The sequence below is a fragment of the Vipera berus genome, assembly GCF_964194415.1.
Source record: "Vipera berus genome assembly, chromosome: 3".
In the NCBI taxonomy this organism is placed as follows: domain Eukaryota; kingdom Metazoa; phylum Chordata; class Lepidosauria; order Squamata; family Viperidae; genus Vipera; species Vipera berus.
Window position 1 is genome coordinate 170,685,951 of NC_138204.1, and position 24,756 is coordinate 170,710,706.

A 24,756-nucleotide genomic window follows, 5' to 3' on the forward strand; every position below is an offset into this window, starting at 1 on the left:
TTTGTCATAACCACCAATAAAACTTCTGATAAGCAGATGTAGACTTTTTCTGAGCACTCAGAAACACTTACAAAGGACATGCTAGACTTTTGGGGCATTAATAAGTAAAAATCATTGACAAATTTTATAACAAAAACCATAGAAAAAAATTAAGAATCATCCTATTTTTTTCTTGACTATAAAAGCTAACCTGTTAACATTCAGTGAGTAAAATCAGTGCAAATAAACCACCTCTTTAGAAATATTTTTAATAATTTAATAATGTTAAAGCATTACCTCTTGTGATAATTCTACTTTTAGTGGAAAGCCAACAATCTATTTCTTTACCTTGATTTGGTGCCATGTTTATATTTGGTCTGGGACCATAGCTGGCCATAGGTTGTCCTTGGCTTATTGTCATCTGACTCTGTCCAGATATACTTTGTGAAGATGGCACTGAATGATTATAAGCTCCCATTGACCCATGATTACTTGAAGGTATGCTCATGGAGTTGTTTGTCATGCTAAGCTGGCTTGGTCCAGGTCCCTGTATGGGCATATGGTTAGGTCCTTTAAAAAACAAAAAAAAATGAAAGGTATCTTTAAAATAAATACTAAAAACTAAAAAATATTTCATACTTCAAAAATGTTATGAATAATCATAATAAATTTTCAACCCAACGCCTGTTATTTACAATAGTAATATAATAGTAATAGGTTCTCCTTTCACACTAGGTCCATTCTAAAAAGTAGTAAATTTACAGAATGGATAGTATATCTATTTTGAAGTTTTAAAACTGCTCAGAAAACTGCTCAGAGAAAGTGAACTAGATTGCAGCTGCAATAATAGGTACAAATAATTTAACTGTAGGTCATAAATATACAGCTAACAATTTTTATATTGAATGTTATCATTTTTACTCTCTATGCTATACTATTAACCTGGTACAATATGAACATCCCAATCTCCTAATCAGGTTAGGAAACAAAAAAATACTCTTTAGTTAATAGTTTGGTGTTTTAACAACAAGAGTTGATCAAATAAAACTGAACAAAATTATATACCATGACTCATATACTATTGTCTTCCAGGGTTTCAAACTTGTAGCCTGCCAACTTCATACACATGACAACTGGCCAAGAATTATGACAAAATACCTGAAGAATATTTGGCTGTTTACCCTGAAACTTTAATGTCCAATACTATGTTTTCATATACGCACTGCTAGAGAAGTATGTATCTCAAACATGATCTGAGTTCAAACATTCTATGTTAAATCTGAAATTGATTACCTCAAACATTTTGGAAGCATTTCAAGCTCAAAACGACCCCATTTTGAGTTCATCAAACTCAAAACAGAGTTGTTTACGTCAGAAACAACTAGCTTAACAACAAGTTTGTTTCTGGAAGAAATATAAATGGAAATTATGCTGGTGAGGCCATTTTATTTCTAAGTGCAAATTAGTGATACAGATGGTCCTCACCTAACCCTTTGTTCAGTGACCATTAGAAGTTACAATAATCATGTGATCAAAATTTTGGTGCTTGGAAGCCTGCTTGCAATTATTTTCACAACGTGTGCCTCAATTCCCCCCCACTAGCCTATTTCCCTCCCTCCCAACATCTCTATCTGTTTGGCTGCTTTCAACTCCATTGCTGCCTCCAGCTGACCTTCTCTGTCTTCTGTGAGAAGGTACACAGAGCCAAGGTAGCTCCTGGCCATTTGTGAGGCCCTCTGCCAGGCACACCTCAGCAGCAGCCGAAGAAAGAAGATGGAGGTGGTCAGCTGGGTGTAACAGGGCAGTCAAAAGGATAGAATAGGGAAAAACAGGCAGGTGGGGGGTTGAAGGAGAAGCGGAAGGTCCTTAGCTAACGATAGCATGGTTGTGATCTAACAAATGCAACCAGGACTACCAAAACTATTTTCACTAAGTGATGTGTCATGTCATGTTTCACCTAACGACCATTTAGCTTAGTGATGAAAATTCTGGTCTCAGTTAGGATTATCTTTATTTCTATACTGAATTTTTAAGAACTTGAATGAAATCAAAGTATGGTTCAGAGAATATGGCAAATTGGAATTAATTTAAGTTAGTGAACAAGTCAGAAAAATCAGAAAACAAACCATAGCTTCTATCCCTAATTTGTTCTGAGAACAAGCCTTTGATTTGGATGACATAGCTCCCCTTGCTTGTTAATCTTAAAACTGTGATAGGAAGAACAAGTGGGAATAATCAGTACATTGTTCAATAATATGTTGCTTATTTCAAAGAGAAATTAGAATATTACCTGAACACATTTTTGGATATTTCTTTTTTTAGGGTAAAACTATACTTAACTACTACAAGTAGTCCTCATTTAGCAATCGCAACTGTGACTGGCAACTTGTTAGGGAAACTGTCACTAAATCTATTTATGATCTTACTTCAGTTTTCCTTTGCTTTACAGACTTATAAATTTATTGTTAAGTTACTTTTTCATCACCATGACAACTGACAAAGACTACCTGTCTTTCTGCCTTACAGAAGATTCAATCAATCTAGGACTAGAAATTTAACAAAAAATAAATATGATAATCAGTAATTCACTAGGTTTTTCTTGGACTGCATCCTTTTACAAAGTGATAATATTGCAAGCAAACAAGAATAACAGAAACCAATGCAAAAATATCTTAAAGTTTTGAAGGTATGATTTCAGATACATTTTTTATACTGTGAATATGTCATCTTATAATTGGTAAAACTTATAATTGGTAAAAACTAACCAACTATAACTATATAAATGACTATATAGAATAACTTAAATTAGCTGCTTGGTTGACATGACAAACACACAGCTTTTCTTCCTTCTACATCTGTTTCTTGGCTGCACAAAGATTAAAATTACAAGAACCCTATTTTTTGTGTGCATGTGTTCTAAATTGGATGTACATATATTTTAAAATGCTTCCTATGATGAAACTAAAATATTCCTTTTTGGGTTGAAAAAAATGTAACCGACAGAAATCTGGGGCTCATTAGCTGGACATGAATATTATAAGAAATGTTAAGCCAGTTTATTCAGAAGACTCATGTTTGAGAATTAATTCTTCTGAAACTATGCTTAGATTTACAGCGTAGGAATTTAATTTGCTGTTGAAAATTTATAGGAATTCTGATTACAACTTTTCCCACTTAAGGAAATAAAACAAGAGTTAAGAGCATGGTGATATGAAACAACTAGAACAAATATGATAAAAGAACAATTTTAGAAGAAACTAAAAAAACCCACAGCATTTTAATAAATATCCTGAGAAAGTGTCTTTCAACAAAGAAAAATTCTACCTTGTTGGAAAATGTATGCTTAAAAAGCAAATTTGTCTATAGGTATAGTAAAATATAGACTGCTATGAAAAAACACCAATAGCTTATACCTTTTTATTCTGTTAAAAAGCTGTTTTAAGGTCTGAAATAATTCTTCTAAGATATTTTTCATGTGAACTCCACAAGGAATAGCTCATCATTTCCATCTGTTTTGTCATGCAGAAGATTAGCAGAAATATAACTTAGAAAGATAATCAAAATTTTACTAAGTTCATTTCATTTATCAAACTAATTTAACAGTAATTATTTTAAATAATTTATTCCAATGAAAATGCATTCATCCATAAGTCAGTATCTTTCTTTGGCAAGCTTCTAATGAAGCTATACTGTATGGTTTCAGACACACTAAATTTAGCTGGTTCTATTCAAAGGAATGCCCAGGGGCAGTCTGATAAACATAGAATACAGGTCACGTAACTCTGTAACTAACAAACTCTAAGAGAACTTGTACTCAAGAGCATTCAAAGCACTTTTGTCATCAACAATCTTCAATCCCTTGAGCACACATGTTGTTTCAGTTGCTGAGCAACCTGGTGTTAATATCTCTAGAAAAAAAATCTTACCAGGCATCTGGCCGTTCATCTGGTTCTGCATGTGTGGAGCGGGAGGGCCCCCACCTACCATACCATCTGAACTCATATTGTGAGAACGTTGAGGTGGGGGAGGGCCACTCTGATTCATTCCTCCAGGACCTATTGGCATATTCTGTGTGGGTGGCTGAAAATAATTTAATAAAAAAGCAAGTTATAATCCAACAAATATACAGCATTTCTTCATATCCGTATCTACAACTATATCATGGTCCTTGTTTTTTTTAACCTACTTAATCTTCCTTCTATTCTGTTTTAAAGAACAGTGCTATGTTTCTGAATGACAATTCACTCAATGGTTATTTAACTGATAGCTTCAATCATTTGGTCTCCTTTTTATTAATTATGCTGCAAGGGATAAAAGAATGATCTTTTTATTTATCAAATTTATAGAGCCACCTGACTCCGTAATGACTCTGGTCGCATATAATAATGAATGAAGGAATGATGCCATCTGGATAGAAAGCATACTACTTAGCATACACGCTCACCTAACCTAAGCCCAAGGCCTGAAGAAAACACCATGATCTTAAAGATTGAATAAGGGCAGGTTAGGACCTATACAAATCTTGGGGGGGGGGGGGGGGGAGAGGAGAGGAGATGTTCCAGAAGGCAGGTGCTGTGACAAAGAAGACTCACTTCCTGGCTCCTGTCAGATGATACTACTACATGCCAACTCTATTTTTGCAAGACAGGAAAAAACTACCACAGACAGATGGTCTATTGGGCAGCCCGACACTATGCCACTGACCATACATATAAAAGAATACTTCTAGTCAGCTTCTGTTTTATTAGAAGCTCACTACTACCAGATGTTTCAGGTCCAACATCAAATCCCTGGCAACAGCCTTTCTTGGTATCAGATTAAAGAAGTAACAAGAGAAAAGTTGAGTAACTCTGAAAGATTACACAATCAAACAAAACCTGTCAGATACAGTAAATTCTATTCTATGATAGTTGAATATAGAGATAATTTTTAGGAATTAAAAATTTGCTTAAGAACTTCGCCTGGTGATAAACTTCCAAAGCCCAAACCAACTTTCCATAAATATCTCTCCCATCTGAGAGGAAAGACTCTTATAGTCAAGAAGCCTAAATGAAGTTGTTAAATAAGAGAGGATGATTTCTGAAGTGATATATTTGTAAATGATAAAATGTCACCTTCATACCACCTTATAGGTTATCAATAGCCGATCTAATATCTTATTAGCATTAACAATGAGAATTTATCACATCAATTAACTGCTATAATTAAAAGTACGCCACTAGAGGTAGAAGACTGATATCATTACAAAATTTACTGCTACGTTACAGTAAATTCAAACAATTACAATAAGAAATCTAAACCTTAGTTTTCTTCTTCCTTTTATACTAATTATATATTACTGTTTAATCAAAATTCATCTTGATCTATTTCCAATAAGAAAGTATTGGAAATGGTTCAAGGACTCTTCATCAAAACTCAAATATCTTTGAGTTGAAATAACTGCCTGTTTTACAAAAAAAATTAACTTAGAATTAGGGCTTCAGAAGGCATTAAACTTGATCTTACATGGAAAAGTTGTACTAAAAGTTAGCCTAGATACTAGGTAAAAGTAAGCAATTACCATTTTTTAATGTTAAAAATACTATGTTCACACTTGAGTATTATATAGTATAATAGCTTTAAATCTTTCTTTGGCAAACCTTACTAATGTTTAAGTTCAATTCATCACTCTTTCAAAAATGCAGGTCCTACTCCTGCACAACAAACATCCCTGATAATCTGAAAAATTATCACTTACTATGAAATACCATTCTGCTCATTGGAAGATGGACCAGAAGAAAAGGGTTAATTTCACCTCTTCTAGTAAGAATGTAAGGCTTAGACTTTTATATCTGGAGGGAAAAACTCTCCAGTTACCTGTATTTTATTCAGCTAAGAATCAACCTATCAAGATCTTTATTCTTTGCCAAAAACAGTACTTTACAAAGCATTTTCAAGTAATTACCACATGGTCCAGTGAAAACAACCAGGGGGGGAGAAACCCCATGTTTACTATTATAGTTCTTTGATGGTCGCATCCATCTTCTGGTGAACAAAATATATGATTGCTACCATGTTTCCTCAAAAGTAAGGCCTACCCTGAAAATAAGCCCTAGCTTATTTGGGCATAATATAAGCCCTACCCCCAAAATAAGCCCTAGTTTTGGGACGAGGCACACACCTAAAAAATCAACCTCAGGCAGGGGTGGATGTGTGGATCTGCCCCATGCGCCCCACACCCACTTACCTTGCAGCCAGGCCTCCTCTCACCAGCCCACTTCTTCTGCAGCGTCTTCTGGAGCCAGGCCTGCATTTCTCAAGTCACACCCCTTTCCAGAAGGCCTGTGCTGCCAAGAACCGAGCTGGGTTCTGCAAGACCTTTGCACTGAGGACCAAGCTATGGATTGAATCCATAGCTCAGTACTCAGCTGCATAGGCCTTCTGGAAAGGCCTGACTGCAAAATGCAGGCTGGAATGCAGATGCAGAATGAAGCTGCTCCTTCAGCCCCAGAAGAAGTGGACTGCTGGGTGGGGCTGTCGGTGGTGGAGGTAAGTATAAAAGACACCCTCCTGCCCCCCCCCCCCAAAATAAGGCTGGTGCCTCTTTTGGAGGCAAAATAAATAAATAAATAAGACCCAGCCTTATTTTCAGGGAAACACGGTAGTATATCTCTTGACTGCTGAAGATGACATTGACAAGAAAGGAGTACATAATAGCAATATCCTGGCATAAGGGTGAGGGCAGTATTCTGTACCATACAGAGCACCCAAAGACTGCTTTTGAGGAAATTCATCTACCTTGTAATGTTTCCTAAAAGGAAGTAATCTCCACTAAACTGTACACTGCAATATTTCCCAACAGAATCTCTGCTATGAGAGCCACAGAGTCTCTAATAGAGCATACAATGACGGTACCAAGGTCATCTATCCTTCTGAATTTTTTGTAAAAACATGGGAGTGCAGTTACTGCTGTCTCTGTAATAGGTTTTATTAGCTTAGCCCAGGAGGCCAGATGTATTTCTAACCAAATGATCAGGCATGACACATTACTCTAGGGAACCTTCAATTTAGTATTTTCCTAGTAGCTGATATAGGCCTTTATAGCAACGTGGTCTGTCTGCTTCCCAGATGCACTTAGCGGCAAGCATACTTCTCTCAGTTCTAGCCAATTAATGGGCAGTGTCAGTGTGTATGGGAACCATCAAACTAGGATCAAGCAGTTCATCAGATGGATTTGGCCTTTGAGTGACTCTCTGAGCAGGAGTCCCCTTGGCAGATTGTTTAGTCACCCTCTCTAGAATGAATCTTTATGCTTAAGCATGCCCTGTTGGTGCTCTGATCATAAACTGGCAGGACGATCCACTGAAGTAATATGGAATGAAAACGGGCCTAGAGTACTGCAATCTACACTTCCAATAATCCTTCTCTATGCAGCCTTGCTAACAGAAGTTGCTTCTCAGCTATCAGAACCTCTTTTACAACATTCTGGAGCAGCCTAGTCATTTAGAAAGTGATAGTCTGGTTTTAGAAACTAAGGAGAATAAAGATTCTAAGCAGAAGGGAAAAAATGCAAGCTGGTTCTGAATGACACCTAACACTGGGATTTAAAAAATAATACGAAACATTTATAACACTGGAAAGTTTAAAGGAGATACTTGAAAAATGGAGCCTGAAATTAGTAACTATAGTATCAACACGGTCAGTAATAATGTCTGCTTGTAAGGATTAGCCTATGTCCAAAACTGTTAATGAAAATGGAGGGAAAAAATTATCTGACAAGATAAAAGTACCAAAGTGGAAATACAAATGACAGACTAAGAGAATGATTTGGAAAAGGATAACCTACTGTAGGACACAATACAAAAGAAACTTGAAGTTTCAAAAATTAAAAAAGACCAATGGTAAACCAAGATTAAGACTATTAGAAATAAAAGTAAGAACAGGCACCACCGACAAAAGAAGAACCTGCACAAAGGTTTAGTTGGGCACAGTTGCCACCTGTTAAGAGTAGTAGCTGTGAATCCGAAATTCCAAGCATTCTAGAATGTGCACTAGGTTCACATGGGGAACCGCAACCTATTAAAAACCAAAGATGGAAGGTTTCTGGAACCAGAGGTTCAAACAAATAAAGCTACTTGGCCTTCTCAGGACTGAGTCTGAGTCTGAGTCAGGCACTAGGTCATGACTTTTAACAACAATACTTGGTCTCTCTGAGGTCAGGATGAATCATTTGCATATGAGGATATCTGACCTTACCAGATCCTCAGGAAAAGCTCCAAACTCCCTCTGAAACCCAAATGAGAATGAAACTTTATTGTCAAAGTACAACCATGTATACACTGAGATTGGCTGAGCCTCACTTCGTGCACGCCCAACTCACAGTGACAACAAACCCTCCATCTTATTACACCATGTGAGCTAACTGCACAACACACCGGCCTCGCAAGTCAATCATACATAAAGTTTATAAAATTATTTCCCATTCAAGAGCCTAACAGCCCATGGATAAAAGCTGTTCTTCAGCCTGTTGGTATGGCTGGCTATATCTCCTACCCGATGGTAGGAGAGTAAAGAGATACCGACCAGGGTGTGAGTCGTCCCTGAGAATTTTCCTCACTCTTCCAAGGCAGCGAGCCCTGGCGATGTCATCCAGTGGTGTCAGGGGACAGCCCACAATGTCTTGTGCTGTGCTCACCACCCTCTGTAATGCTTTCCTATCCGCGGCTGTCAGACCAGCATACCAAACCACAATACAGTACGAGAGGACGCTCTCTATAGTAGACCGGTAAAAGAGGGTCATTAGCCGTTGTTCTACCCTGTTCTTCCGCAAGTCCCTGAGGAAGTGGAGTCTCTGTTGGGCCTTTCTGGCCACCTGGGTTGTATTAACTTTCCAGGTAAGATCTTCACAGAGACTCCCAGAAATTTAAAGGAGGAAACTCTCTCCACACAGCCCTCTCCCCCAATGTAAAGTCCGGCAGGTTTCTCTTTTTTCCTCCGGAAGTCTAGCACCATCTCTTTCGTCTTGCCAATGTTCAGGTGCAAGTTGTTGTTGAAACACCATATGGATAGTTTTTGTACCTCCACCCTGTATGCTGTCTCATCTCCACCTGTAATAAGACCCACTACGGTGGTATCATCTGCGAACTTAATTATTGCAGTAGATGGATCGGACGATACACAATCATGTGTACAATGAGTACAGGTAGGGGCTAACCACGCAGCCCTGTGGCGAGCCGGTGCAAAGCTTCACAGGGGTGGATAAAACAGACCCAACCCTCACTGTTTGTAACCGGTCCTTGAGAAAGTCTTGAATCCAATCGCAGATGGTGGGGGAAAATGAGGTAGGCAAATCAAACAGCCACTTTTTCCCCATTGCGTGGGGGTGGCACCAGCTAGTCAAATAGCAACCTGAGGGTCATCAGACCATGGCAATGAATTTTGAAGAACCAATGACAATGTTCTTCAAAACCACAGCACTTTGCAACTGCCTCAAAACAAATACGGAAAAATCCAGTAATACAGATGAATTCATTCTACTCTGCTCTAAAGCAGCCTTAAATGGTAAAACATATATTTAAACTGCAAAGCCTTGGTTACTGTTCGAAATGGACCTGACAGAAAGGACACTAGTCTTTATATCACAGCTCAAAAATATAGATAGTAGAAATCTATCCAGAGGTAATGTTGTTAAAAAGGATAGTTTTCATATAAATTGGGTTCAAACATTGCATTACAAGTTATATAATTCCTTGAATAAGCAGAGTGACACTTTCTGTAATTCTGTTTTTCTAACACAATTTCTCTATGCTGAACTAGTTTTATATACCTTTGGAATATGTCAGTACATTTTATTAAAATAATGTTCAGACTTCCACATAAAATATTTCTCATAGAAGGTAATCATTAAGTAATTCCAAACATTCAAAATGTTTGAATTTAGGATTTTAAGATATCACCATAAAAATATTTTAATAAAAACAAAGTTTTGATTGAATTCATAAAACAACTGGATAAGAACTACTTGAATGTTCAAGAGGTAACCTGGAATTAAAAAATTCCAAATGAAAAAAATTATAAGGACCTAAAACAAAGATGGATATAATTCTCAGATATATATCTAAATATGCATGAGGTTTAATAATATAATTCTACATTTAAAAAATTATAGTTGTAAAATACAATACTCAAAGTGTATATTAAATGCTATATGCATTATAGCACTTTTCTGTGCAATATACCGTATTTTCCGGCATATAAGACGACTTTTTAACCCATGAAAATCACCTCAAAAGTTGGGGGGTCGTCTTATACGCCGAGTCGTCTTATACGCCGGAAAAATACCTCTCGGATCTTTTCTCTTTTCTGCTGGGCGGCGGGATCGCTGGGTGAATGGAGGTAGGCATGGCGACCCGTGGTAAAGCGGCTGACGGCGAACGGCGAATGGGTGATGGAGGGCAAACTCTCATTAGCTTCTGGGGCGGCTACTGCAGCTGCCGCCATTGCTCTCTCTAGGACTGGCCATGCTAGCGCCTCCAATGCTGGCTGTCAGGTCCCCGATGAGAGGAGGGGCAGGCAGTCCCCAGAGGCGCCCCGCTCGACCATAGGAAGGGAGCACCTTTGCTCCCGCCGAGGCACCGCCTGACTCGCGCCGACCAGAAGAATTGCTTGCCCGGTCACGGAGTGCGGAACTGAGAGCAGCAGCGCACCAGGCAAGAGAGCTCAGAGAAAAGAAGGCGAGGCACCCATTTGGCGGGGAAGGAGCAAAGCTGGGCAAATCACAGAGCAGGCGGAGCAGAGAAACGTTACAGGGGAAAAGGGGGCGGGGTTTAAAAGGCAAGGCGGGCAGGACGTGGAGACGTTCTGCAGTTAGAAGTAACGAAGGAGCCTCCGGGCGCTTTCTGGATTGGATTGTGCAAACTGAGTGTGCCGCTACAGTCCTCGTGTTTCCCAGGGTTGCCTGTCGTGCCAGAGGTATTCCCTGTAGCCCCAGATTCTTTAGCTCCCCACTTTCCTTAATTCGGGCGAATTTTGTGCTCCGTGGAGAAACATTAATACGCAAATGCCGTTTGTTTAACCGTGCAAAACTCGGGGGAAACCTTGGTATTTGGGAACGGAAAGGCTTAAGCCTTTTCATTTCTGTTTTATGCACGGGCTGGGAGGGTCACGAAGTTTACCTCTTTTATTTTAGCAACATCGTGGCACTTATAAAAAAGCTACTAACGCTAAACGAGTTGTTAATATGCAGATTGTGTGCCAGGAAGTGAAATATTGAGTTATTAGCCCAAACCCTATAATTTAACATGAAAAGTAGGGGGTCGTCTTATACGCCGGGTCGCCTTATACGCCGGAAAATACGGTATCTTTGTTTCTCAGACAATGCAATTGTTTTTGCATGGTACTTACTGGTGGCAACATAGACTGCATATTTTGATTGGAATCTGCTATTGTGGCTAAGTAGACCAAATTTGTATGCAACAACTGCTGGTACCTAATTGTAAAGAAAATAAAAATAAAAATTAAAACAATTCCCATATGATCATTTTCCACTAACACATGTTATAATATTTGTATACTTCTATAATTTTCAACTGTATAATTGGAAAAAAGTACTGCAATGATAAAATATTTCAAGAATTACTATCAACAAGGTAAATTGCACTGTAATAAGATCATTTTTGCTATTATTACTGGTAAAGCTTATTTCAAAGTATGGTCTTTCACATTTAAATCACTCACTACCAGCCTTGAGATAAATTATAATATTTTCCATATTATCTTTTTGTTCAAAAGATTGACAAGTATGGTTGACAAACATACCTATACCATAAGACAAATGTTGGAGGGAATAAACCGTGTATATAGTGTGTGAGTATATCATAGTGGCAAAAATTTCATGGCTTGTAAACCACACTGTTTAGGTTTTCTCATCCAAGCCATAAACAAAGGCTTAATATTATGTTGATTTTGAATACACGTAGTTCTCAATTTACGACAATTGAGCCGAGAATTTATGTTAAGTGAGAAATTTGATAAGTGAATTTTGCCCCATTTTACGACTTTTCTTGCCACATTTGTTAAGTGAATCACTGTAGTTGTTAAATTAGTAACACGGTTAAGTGAATCTGCCTTCCCCATTGACTTTGCTTGTCAGAAGGTCACAAACAGGGGATCACATGACCCTGGAACACTGCAACTGTCATAAATATGAACCATCTGTCAAGCATCCGAATGTAAACTCCATGATCATGGGGATGCTGCAATGGTCATTAAGTGTGAAAAATGGTCATAAGTCAATTTTTTCAGTGCCGTTGTAACTTCAAATGATCAATAAATGAACTGTTATTAAGTCGAGGACTACTGTAATGAGATCCTATCAGGTAGCCTTATCCCAATGAGTTCCTTAATAATAAGCTCATCCTAACTTCAATCCCAGAAATCCCAAACATATCGGCGTCGATGAGACTTCTGTGACTTGAAATTCACACTACTTGGAAGTATCGGTATGCTACCATTATGAAAAGCCAAATTCGAGAAGAAATATAAGAAGCCTCTGCATCCGTATTCTTTTCAGAACATTCAGCCAAGGTCTGTTTGGCTTTCCTCTAAGCTTTTAGAGCATGGGTGTCAAGCTTAATTTCATTGAGGGACGCATCAGCATTGTGGTTGCCCTCAAAGGACTAGATGAGCATGGCTGGGTATGCGTGGCTGGGTGATCATACCTGGATCGCCACAACTCGGTGAACGTAGCAGGGAGGACATGGTTATCTAGACGTGGCTCACTCGGTGTGGCAGACTCAGTATGGCCAGGTGGGCATGGCTGGGTAGGCGTGGCCAGCTAAGTGCAGCTGGCCCAGCTCTGCTTATTTGGGACAGCTGGGTGGTATCATCATCATCATTATTATATAACTTTTATTCATTAAACATGAAACTCAGTCAACTGAACACTCAAATTGACTGGCACTAATGGTTGACACAGGTTGCTGCCAGCATCCTAGGTATCAACCAGGTATCTCCTTAAAATGTAAGATGTTCCAAAATAGCGCAGTTTTTTGTAGCTTTGCTGGAGTTATATGGACATAGTTCCCAAAAACTTTGCAAAATACATCACGAAATTATTATTATTATATTATTATTGTTGTTGTTGTTGTTGTTATGTTGGAAGGGACCTTGGAGGTCATCTAGTCCAACCCCCTGCTCAGGCAGGAAACCATATACCATTTCAGACAAATTGCTGTCCAGTCTCTTCTTAAAAACTTTGTGTTGAGCATTCACTGCTTCTGGAGGCAGGTTGTTCCACTGATTAATTGTTCTAACTGTCAGGAAGTTTCTCCTTAGTTCTAGGCTGCTTCTCTCCTTGATTAGTTTCCATCCGTTGCTTCTTTCCTGCCTTCAGGCGCTTTGAGAATAGCTTGACTCCCTCTTCTTTGTGGCAACCCCAGAGATATTGGAACACTGCTATCATGTCACCCCTAGTCCTTCTTTTCATTAAACTAGACATACCCAATTCCAGCAACCGTTCCTTATATGTTTTAGCCTCCAGTCCCCTAATCATCTTTGTTGCTCTTCTCTATATTCTTTCTAGAGTCTCAACATCTTTTTTACATCATAGTGACCAAAACTGGATGCAGTATTCCAAGTGTGGCCTTACATCTGCTATGCACTATAGGTCGTACTTGCTTAACAACCATTTGAAGTTATGGCGGTTTCAGAAAGAAGTATAAAGCCCTTTTGACCACTGCAAAATGCAGCTTAGACCTCCATGGTCAAGCTCAGTGCATGCCTGGACCTCAGCTGCCCAAATCCAAGCAGGCACAGAGCTTAAAGTCCTCTCCTTGCGTCCATCGAGCTCTCCATCAAGGCAGGCAGAGAAAGATTTCAAGTTCTGTGCCTGCCTGAATTTCAGCAGCTGAGGGGTCCTTTTCTTCCCACCTCTGTGGAGAGGCAGAGGGAGAGAGATTTGAGGCTCTGTGCATGCTTGGATTTCAGCAGTCAAGGTTCAGCCGTGCACAGAGCTTAATTTCCTTCTCTTGTGAAGCTCTCCACAGAGGTGGGGAGAAGAGGACCCCAAGCTCCATGCTGCTTGTATCTCTGCAGAGAAATCTAAGCATGAACAGAGTCCCCAAATCACACCCTCTCTATAACTTTGCCGGCATGGAAAGGGACTCTGTTCACTTAACCCATGATACAACATAACAACTGCAACAGGGAGTGCTGGAATCATAGTCATTGAGTAAAATGTGACATGGATGTTTTGCTGAATGACCATTTCACTCAACAACCAGGACTGGTCCCAACTGTGGTCATTAAACAGGAACTACCTATAGCTTGGTCAACCCTTCTTATACAGCAGAAAAAACTCTTTCCCAAGCTTTCTAAAACTTGAAGATTACTGTGATATACAGTAAATCAGAGAAATTTATAAAAAAAAGATATTCAAGGAAAATAATGGCAAACTACTTCTGTGCTGTTGCCATGAAAAGTGTGTGGACATATTCATATAGCCACTAGGAGTCCAGGCTGGTATACTGAAGTTAACATTAACTTACTGAGAGCATTCCAAAGTTTTGCCTTTATTCTGGTAGTCCATTATACACTGAATCAGGTGATTATTTTCATCCAACATCTGAAATAACAGAACAGATTTTTAGAATGAGATAAACTAGTACTGACTGAGCTCTAACCTACCTTACTGTTTTACCTTAAATACAGATGTCAAGACAAAGCTGAAAAAAGCACTAGTAACTTTAGGTTGCCAACATGTTGCTTAACAATTGCATTTTAAGCCATGCACTATTTCTGAAAGTTTGGCAAAAGACTGATTACTTCCCTAAGGTTAATTGTGACAAAATTGTAGCCAAGCTGTAGTTATAATTCATCATTTTTCCCATTCTGATACGATCATACATTCTGCAGTATTACTTTTTACCAAAAACTTAAGTGATCAGAATGTAAGAGAGAAATAGCAAGGATGAACTCTTGCTCTGTTCCTTTGTTGTACTTCTACACCTTTGCATACAGTACAGTCCTGTGGCACAAAAACATAAAATCAGACCTTCGGTGGCATAAGAGTCCACCCAGAGTTGATAGGGGTTGGGTGGCATACAAATGGAATAAACAATAATTGTAACACTACAGATTTAATAATTGTTGATAATAAAGCCAAAAAGGTTTGGACAGTAAATGGTGCAGAGCAGAAGAGAACTGGAGAAAAATCACATAATACAGCGATTCGCAAATAGAGTAGGACGAATGTGGCAAAAGAAAGCATTGGCACTGACAAAATCACTATTAGTCAACTGCAAAGACAGTTTTATTTGGAACAGTTTATAAACCTTTAATGTCATCGAACAACAGATAGGTCTCGCTAAAAATGCCAAATTCAGAGTAAATATCTAGCTGACTATGCAACCAATTGTAATAAAACTACATAAAAAAAGACTCCCTTAGTTATAAGTTATTCCTCCCAATTCTTGTAGGGCTACAGTTTTTCTTCTAGTTAATAGAAAGGTACAAAAACCAAGGAATAACCTTTCTAGATTTTTTTAACAATGAAAACTATTTCATCATACCAGTCTCTCACACATCTAATCAATTATTTTGTATGAAAAAGAACATTTCTTTCAAAGTAGATACATTTAGCTTTGGGAGGAAAAAATAATATCAGAAAAGGATGAGTCAGTCATACAAAATTAGAGCACAAAAAACTTCACTTAAAGATAGTAAACATTTAACAATAATCATCTTATATTACCCTCTTTTGCTACTCTTAAATAAATGACTTTTGTTTCATTTCGTCAAGCACATTTCATGGCTAGGTTTCAGGAAGAAAAATCCTAAGTTCTCCAAAGGTGTATCAGTTGCAACAGACAGAACAGATTGGTTTTAATATATCTACTAAATGATATTACTTTAGTTATTTAAAGCATCTTTTTATTTTTATTGGAAGTAACTAAATGAGTTCACAAGTGAATTAAAATTGCTTTGTTCATGCAAGGTACTTTTGTATTTTATTTGATTTAATGGAAATCACCCCAATTACCTGGCATCAGTATTTCTTTTTGGAACCCTCAATGTTTCACATTGATTTTAATTAAAAGTTAACCAACTTTTAGATTGAAATTATAGTCTAATGTTATAGGTAAGGAAGTATAGTATCCTTCTGAATCAGCTTAGAAGATGCGGGTGGGCAATACGGTGTTCCGGTTCACCTCTTTTCTTTCCGGTCGGTTTCACTCTGTGATGACTGGGAAAGTGAGGTCCTTCCCTCATCCCCTATTATGTGGGATACCAAAGGGTTTGGTACTTTCTCTCTTCTGTTCAGCATCTACACAAGGCTGCTAGGTGAGCCCATCTGTTATCATGTGTTGATGACAGCATGCTGATGATACCTAATTATATATTTCTACCCCTGGCAAATTAAGTGATACTGTGTTTTATCCTAGTGTTTGGAGGCTGTGAAGAGTCTAGATGAGGAACAAGAAGCTTCAGCTGAATCCTGACAAGACTGAGGGGCTCTGGCTTTTGGGCCCAACTGTTTCCAGGACTATACCATCTTTGCTTCTGGATGGGATTGCACTGCCTCACATAGACCCAGTATGCAATCTGGGAGTCGACACAGGACTCACAACCAGTGAACAGGTAGCAGTCACGACTAGAAGAACTTCAGACAGCTTTGTATTTTGCACCACTTGTGCCTACTTCTTGGATTGGCAAGTTTAGAATCACTCCAAACTGAACCACTGCAATGTGCTCTGCATGAGGTTGTCCTTGAAGAGTATCCAGAAGGTTCAGCTGGCACAGAATGCAATAGCAGGACAGTTATAACTGCTCCTAGAACAGTGCATGTTATACCTCTGTGAGGTGCACTGATTGCCAGTTTACTTTCAGGTCCAATTCAAGGTGCTGGTTTTAACCTTTCAAGCTCTCCATGCCATGGGACTGGACTGAGGGATAGTCTCACCCGTTATATCAGCCCTCCCTTTAAATCTGTCAGAAAGCATACTGTGTGTACCATCAGCCAGGTGGGTTCCAGGAAACATGCCCTCTCTGCCGCGGCACCCACCTGATGAGCATTCTTCCCCCCCAAAATTAATTAGCTCCATCCCTTTGATATTCCTGGTTGTGTTATCAGGCCCAGAGCACCCAGAGAACTGGAGTCATGCTTCAGTGGCTTCATTGCTGAGCTGGCCATTCTTATCCTCTTTGCATATATTTTGTATATTGGTTTTTATGATATTTACCTTTTAGTATGGAGATTTATATTTTATATATTTTTATATTTGTTGTTTTGATTGCTGATTGTTTTATGCCACCCAGAATCACTTTTTGTGAGACAGGTGACTATATGAATTTGATTAATGAATGAATAAACAAAGGAAGAAGTCTGAGCAGAAAACAATGACTGATCCAAGACCTCATATTTTTTAGCTTGTTTTAGCTGCTATAGTTTGTGAACAGTGTCAGTGATCTAAGCCTTCCGATATGTTGTAACTTGCACCAACAAGAATTTCACATTTTTCTTTAAGGCTACATATAGTATGAGCAGCTGTAATAACCAGATTCCCAGAGCAGTTTTTCTAGTCCTACAACTACAGAAACATTTTTCAACAGCAGTTTTAAATCACAGAACTGGATAAACTCTATTAACATATTTTTCACAGCACTTAGCACAAATCATATGCTCACTTTTTAATTACATCTTTTTGTCCTATTCAAAGAGAAACAAAAATACACACATTATTGCCTGTTCCCTATCTTCCATCTTTTTTATATATATTGATCTTATGTGGTTAAGAAAAACATTAAGAAAACCAAGATCATGGCATCCGGCCCTCTCAATTCCTGGCAAACAGATGGGGAAGAAATGGAGGTAGTGACAGATTTTATTTTCCTAGGCTCCAAGATCACCGCAGACGGGGACTGCAGTCAAGAAATTAAAAGACGCTTGCTCCTGGGGAGGAAAGCCATGGCAAATCTAAAAAGCAGAGACATCACCCTGCTAACAAAAGTGTGTATAGTCAAGGCTATGGTCTTCCCAGTTGCAATGTATGGCTGTGAAAGTTGGACCATCAGAAAGGCTGAGCACCAAAGAATTGAGGCTTTTGAACTATGGTGCTGGAGAAGACTCCTGCAAGTCCCTTGGACTGCAAGGTGATCAAACCAGTCAGTCCTAGAGGAGATCAACCCTGACTGCTCTTTAGAAGGCCAGATCCTGAACTTGAAACTCAAATACTTTGGCCACCTAATTAAAAGAAAGGACTCACTGGAGAAGAGCCTAATGCTGGGAAAGGTTGAGGGCAAGAGAAGAAGGGGACGACAGAGAATGAGGTGGCTGGATGGAGTCACTGAAGCAGTAGGCGTGAGCCTAAATGGACTCCAGAACATGGTAGAGGACAGGAAGGCCTGGAGGAACGTTGTCCATGGGGTCACGATGGGTCGGACACGACTTCACAACTAATAACAACAAATATGTTATGGTGACTATCCTGCTTAACTTGCAACAAAAATATTTGAATACATCTTCAGATGAAAGTAGTGTAGCTCTTGAACCCCGAAGGTTTAAAACTAATCTTACCTTACCTATTTAATTAAACTTTATTAATGTGTCTCAGCAGGTGTAGCACCTAACTGACCTTGGTTGGCCTTAAAATCCTGTACTTACAAGCACTAGCTCCCTCAAAGGCATTTTAGAGTCCAAAAATATATGAATTCGTATGATGCTGGCTGTTGTTCTCATTACTTGTTTCACTAGTAATTGCCAAGTTAACACTAACATGCTGTTATATATGTCAGGAATGCCCCCATCAACAAACCAAAACATTACCTGTGTTTCTTTTCTATTACATCTGATCTCTTTTAAGTTACTTCTGTCTACTTTTTGTTTTAGATATGTGGCTATGTTTACGAAGTACACTAGTTATGGCTTCCTCCACTTTGGTTTACTCAGTAACCAACTAGCTAATTCCCAATGAAATAAACCAAAATTCATGCTTTATGGATCACAACCACTGAACTCTGAAAATGAAGTAGAAACATGCAACTCTGTGAAACCATAGCCTGTCTCAGTAAAATCTTGTTCGACACTTTGTTATCAGCCTTCCACCAACCTTTGCAAACTTCCAAAATCCACCTAGCCATTAAAAACAACTGAACTACAATACAATTAGAAGCTAAGAAATATTGACTTTATGCCAGGTTTCTTCAACTCTTCAAGGTGCAGTTATATGAATTATTCTTACTCATAGCAAGACCAAAATAAGCTATATTATTACAACTATCACATTAAATCAACCAGAGTTCCAGTCAGCTCACTTTCCTCCGGAGCTCCCTTACAAGAGTCACAGTCACTGTGTTAAATTTACGGGCTAGATCAGGGGTCTTCAAACCTGGCCCTTTTATGACTTGTGGACTTCAACTCCCAGAATTCCTGAACCAGCCATGCTGACTGAGGAATTCTGGGAGTTGAAGTCCACAAGTCATAAAAGGGCCAAGTTTGAAGACCCCTGGGCTAGATAGTTGGTCTAGGACAGGGGTAGGCAACCTTGGCTCTTTTATGACTCGTGGACTTCAACTCCCAGAATTCCTGAACCAGCCATGCCGACTGAGGAATTCTGGGAGTTGAAGTCCACAAGTCATAAAAGGGCCAAGTTTGAAGACCCCTGGGCTAGATAGTTGGTCTAGGACAGGGGTAGGCAACTTCGGCTCTTTTATGACTTGTGGACTTCAACTCCCAGAATTCCTGAACCAGCCATGCTGACTGAGGAATTCTGGGAGTTGAAGTCCACAAGTCATAAAAGGGCCAAGTTTGAAGACCCCTGGGCTAGATAGTTGGTCTAGGACAGGGGTAGGCAACCTCGGCTCTTTTATGACTCGTGGACTTCAACTCCCAGAATTCCTGAACCAGCCATGCTGACTGAGGAATTCTGGGAGTTGAAGTCCACAAGTCATAAAAGGGCCAAGTTTGAAGACCCCTGGGCTAGATAGTTGGTCTAGGACAGGGGTAGGCAACCTCGGCTCTTTTATGACTCGTGGACTTCAACTCCCAGAATTCCTGAGCCAGCATAGCTGGCTCAGGAATTCTGGGAGTTGAAGTCCACGAGTCATAAAAGAGCCGAGGTTGCCTACCCCTGGTCTAGGAACATCTGAATTTACAACTAAAATTCCCTCCCCATCTATTTGCAGTGCACGCAGGGCGTATTTCCCCTCGGTTTATCAAACCAAGGTTTACCTAACCCCGTTTTGAGTTCGAACTGCAAGCTCAACACACAAGCAGGGGTCGCACAACAGGTTAGGCTAGACCACAACGTAGACTTGTCTTCTCGGGTCCTGAAAACACAGGCCCAAAGTCTTGTTTTCACCACACTTCGTTCCAAAGTCGTGACCCAAAGCCTCCAAACGCCCAGCAAGGCGACAGTGAGGAGAGAGAGAGAGAGAGATGGGGGGGCGGGGGACACAGAATGAAGACTGCATCCGACATCATTTGTCAGGTCGCGAGCGCCGGCCTCAACCCATCTGCGGCTCAGCCCACGCGCAGGGAAGGAAGGACGAGGCAGAAGCCCGACTCTCTCGCTCCCACCCCCACCCCCCCTTCTACACGGGGCCGAAGCACTCGATTTCCCCAGGCTAGGCCCTACCGCCCACCTTCTGGATGGCAGCCGGCGTTATCTCGCCTTTGCCCCGCTGCCGGGGGGCTGCAAACGCCACCGACATCTTGGGTCCCGCCTGGAGACGCCTTAGCGCGCGCGGCGACTCCCCTCCTCGGTGCCTCTCACACAACGGCAGCCAAGAAAATCTCTAGAAAAAGACAGGCCCCTTGAAGCAGGAAGCAGTTACCCGTCGGGTCGAGCCATTTCCTGCCTTAAAAAGCGGGGGGGGGCGAGTGGGTGGGAGGGCCTGCTATGTTCGCCAGATGGAACGGGGGCAGCCTGTTATTTAATTCAACGCTTTGACAAATCGTTTGGGTTTTTTTTTTAATGATTATTTTTTTCACGATCCAAGGCCTTTCTGAGAATGTTAGAATGAGCGCGCTCTCCCCTACGGTAATAGTACATTCCTATTACCCGACTTTCTCCGAGCTCTAGAGCTGCAACAAATGTTACAGCTTGGCAGAAAAGGTAGGGGGGGCGGCGGGGAAGAGGTGTTCAGCGTAGCCTCATGTTTGTCCCCCGCTTTTCTCAACGTTGGTTCAGTCCATTTTGCTCTGGGAGAAAGTGAGTCACTCTTACCCTTTTAGATCACGAGGGGCAGAATGGAAAAAAAAGTTTCGTATTCAAGTACCAAAGGAATGTTTTTTTTGTTGAAATCTTTTTTTTAATTGAAAGTTTTTCAGTACATTTTATCTTTAACAAAACAAAACCCCTCCCAACCCACCCACCCCTTCCCAACCTTCCCCAACCCCCCTCCCTCCCCTTCCCCCCTCCCTGACTTCCCAGAGCTAAATACAAGGTATAAAAGTAAAAACAATCATAATCTACCATATGCTAACAACAATAAGTTATTAGGTCTATCGCACTTTAACTCTTATAAAATGACTACAAGCAATATAAATATCACATCAATACTTATTCAAATGCTAAATGAAACTTTTTAGTCCCATATTTATTCTGGATGTAATCAATCCATTTTTTCCACTCCACAATATATCGCTGTTGCGAATGGTCTTTCAAATACGCCGAGATCTTTGCCATTTCCGCCAGGTTGGAAACTTTTAAAGTCCATTCTTCTATAGTCGGCAGTTCTTCCTTCTTCCAGTATTGCCCTACTAAAAGTCTTGCTGCCGTAATTAAATTCAACATCAACTTAGTGTCCACAACAGTAGTATCAGTAATAATGCCCAGTAAAAACAATTGCGGACAAAACTTTATCCTTTTCTTAAATATCTTCTGCATATTCCACCAGATTTTAATCCAAAATGCTTTAACCTTTTTGCAGGTCCACCATATATGAAAATACGTTGCATCTTCACCACCACACCTCCAACATTTAGGCTGGTAGTTGGGATACATACTTGCTAATTTTTTGTTGAAATCTTGACTGACATCTTTCTGTAAATCATATTTTTGCTGCGTACTTTGGTAGATTGAGACTTAATCTTGTCTTTAAAAAGGAGGAAGAAATCCTTGACTATGATTGTTTTACAAAAAAAAGCCTGTAAAAACATCGTAACTAGTTAAAGTAGTGGGTAAAATTCTAGTTTTATAAAAACTTGCCAAAAGAACAAATAAAGCTTTTCTTTCGTTGTTATCAGTCAGTCTGGACCAAAAATAGCTAACTATGCATTTGAACAGCAAGAATTATCAAATTTGTTTGGTACATTACTACTTCACTTAAAACTTTCTAGGAAGTGGCTGCCATAGGAGTGGCTGTCTAACATAGAATCCAATTACTAGAAACAAAAATAACTGAATTTTGAAAAATGAAAATTTATTTAATTACATTAATTTACTGAATGTATATATTAAAGCGCCAACAGAAGGCTTTAGATTGACTATCAGTGTATTTCAGGGACTTAATGATCCAAACCTTTTTATTAAACTTACCAGAATATAAAATACAAATGAAAATAATGGGGAAACAGAAGGAAAAGGGGGAAGAGAGAAATGTAGGATAAATGGGGAAAAAAGAATACATTGACTTCCAACTCTTCAGCACAGGAGAATAAAATAATATCAGGCCTCAACTTTTTACTTTTACATGCTTGATATATTCTAGCCATTTCTCTAACAACAAACAATCAGCAAAACCAAAATCAAAATTTCATTTTTTTTCTATCTCAAGCACAAAATCCATAATACAGACATATTCAAGGTGCTAATGATGACATACAAAGCCCTACATGGCGTAGGTCCGGATTACCTACGGGAGCACCTGCTGCCAGCGTCAACATCCCTCCGTCCTGTGCGCTCCCACAGAGAGGGCCTCCTCAGGGTGCCACCGGTCAGAGAATGTCGGCTGGTGGCCCCCAGGGGGAGAGCATTCTCTGTGGGTGCACCAATCCTTTGGAACCGCTTACCAGCTGAAATCCGGATGGCCCCCGACCTTCGCTCCTTCCGGCGTGATCTAAAAACTCATCTATTCCAACAAGCCGGCCTGGCCTGATGGATTTGGGTTTTAAAATTTTCTCACTCTATTGTTTTATTGTATCTTACTTTATTGCTCTGTACACCGCCCTGAGTCCTCCGGGAGAAGGGCGGTATATAAAACAAATAAATAAATAAATAAATAAATATTTGGATGTATTCTTCTTTTGATTAATTACTTAATTTGGCCATCTCTGCTAGTTCCATCAGTTTTCCATTCCTCCATTGTGGGAATTAGAATTTCTTTCCACTTTTTGTGCAGCATTCTTGCTGCTGTCAACATTGTATAACAATAAAGTTTCAGATTTTTTTCCCAAGTTCTTTGTCCATTAAATCTTAAAAGTCTCTGGTTTGATTTTTGTATTCATTTTGAGAATCTTCTATATTAAAATATGAATCTTACTTCAGTAAAGGTATTCCTCAACTTACAACAGTTTGTTTAGTGACCATTCAAAGTTACAGTGGCACTGAAAAGAGTGACTTATGACCATTTTTCACACTTATGACCATTCCAGCATCCCCGTGGTCACAAACTTTACATTTGGATGCTTGACAATTGGTTCATATTTAGGACGGTTGCAGTGTCCCCTTTTGCGATCCCCTTTTGTGATCCCCTTTTGTGACCTTCTGACAAGCAAAGTCAATGGGGAAACCTGATTCACTTAACAACCATGTTACTAACTTAACAACTACAATGATTCACTTAAAATTGTGGCAAGAAAAGTCGTAAAATGGGGCAAAACTCACTTAACAAATTTCTCACCTAACAACATAAATTCCCGGTTCAATTGCAGTCATAAACCAAGGACTACGTGTATTGTTTTTGCTTTATCACAAGTCCATCAAAAAATGGTAACAAGTTTCTTCTTTGCATTTACATTTCCAACATTTGAAATTCCTTTATACATCTTTGACAATTTTAATGGTTGTTAAATACAACAACATTTCAATCTAGGGTATTCTGTGAGCCCAGTTAATCAGTTCTGTTTTCAAAATTCATACATAACACAATGTGTTATTGTATGCTTGCCTGCTTGTAGGAAATAAACATTAGTTGACTGGGTATGCAACATGGTAAATTGTGGTTTACAAACCTTACAGGCGCAACACCAAGCTAAAAACAAATAAACTACACCTTAGCATAACTTGGATTATGATTGTGCTGTGCCATGATTGGTTGAATGCTTTGTTAATATTAGAATTATCTTTGTTCAAAGTCCCAACTGTTAAAATTCACACGCAGTTGGCTTTGTTTAATACACTACAGTACAAATCTTTGAACATAGTGCAATATGTGAAACTGTCTGGGATGGGAAAATTTGCCAATCAGTATAGATCTGGCTGACTGGTTACTTCAGCTTCTCCATTGGCTGTTATATTTGTAAGCTTACAAATCTTTTTTTGGGTAGGATTTCTTCTGTTTGCAGTCTCTATTTATTATGCCCAAGAAAGTATGTTTGTAGGAGGCAGCTCTTAAACTTCTATTCAACTTTAAGTCAACATCAAACTATCTTGGACAAAAGTTTCTCCAATTCATGGAAAAATCTATGTATTTCTAAGAGTTCACAGTGACTTGATGACATGCATCAATCAATCAAACAAACAAACAAACAATCCTAGTATAAAATGTACTGACCCATTGCCAGTCCCTATCCTGCCTCTTTATGTCTAGTTCCTGCAAAATTAAGTTTTGTAAGTTGTAAGTGTTCTCAGAAATGTC

At 39.3% G+C, this 24,756-nt stretch overlaps 1 protein-coding gene across 4 annotated transcripts in view; it reads right to left on the reverse strand.

Annotated features, from left to right (window-relative positions):
• SS18 (SS18 subunit of BAF chromatin remodeling complex) overlaps positions 1–20,796 on the reverse strand; it is a 30,822-nt gene extending 10,026 nt beyond the window's left edge. For all 4 annotated transcript variants that reach the window (XM_081326171.1, XM_081326170.1, XM_081326169.1 and 1 more), the window contains exons 1-5: positions 20,599–20,796; positions 14,505–14,581; positions 11,362–11,446; positions 3,906–4,059; positions 328–549 (exon numbers count right to left, since the gene is read on the reverse strand). In XM_081326171.1, coding sequence (XP_081182297.1) covers positions 328–549; positions 3,906–4,059; positions 11,362–11,446; positions 14,505–14,581; positions 20,599–20,667 — 607 coding nt within the window. In that variant the 5' untranslated portion in view covers positions 20,668–20,796. The remainder of the gene's footprint in view (positions 1–327; positions 550–3,905; positions 4,060–11,361; positions 11,447–14,504; positions 14,582–20,598) is intronic.
• Positions 20,797–24,756: the final 3,960 nt, after the last annotated feature.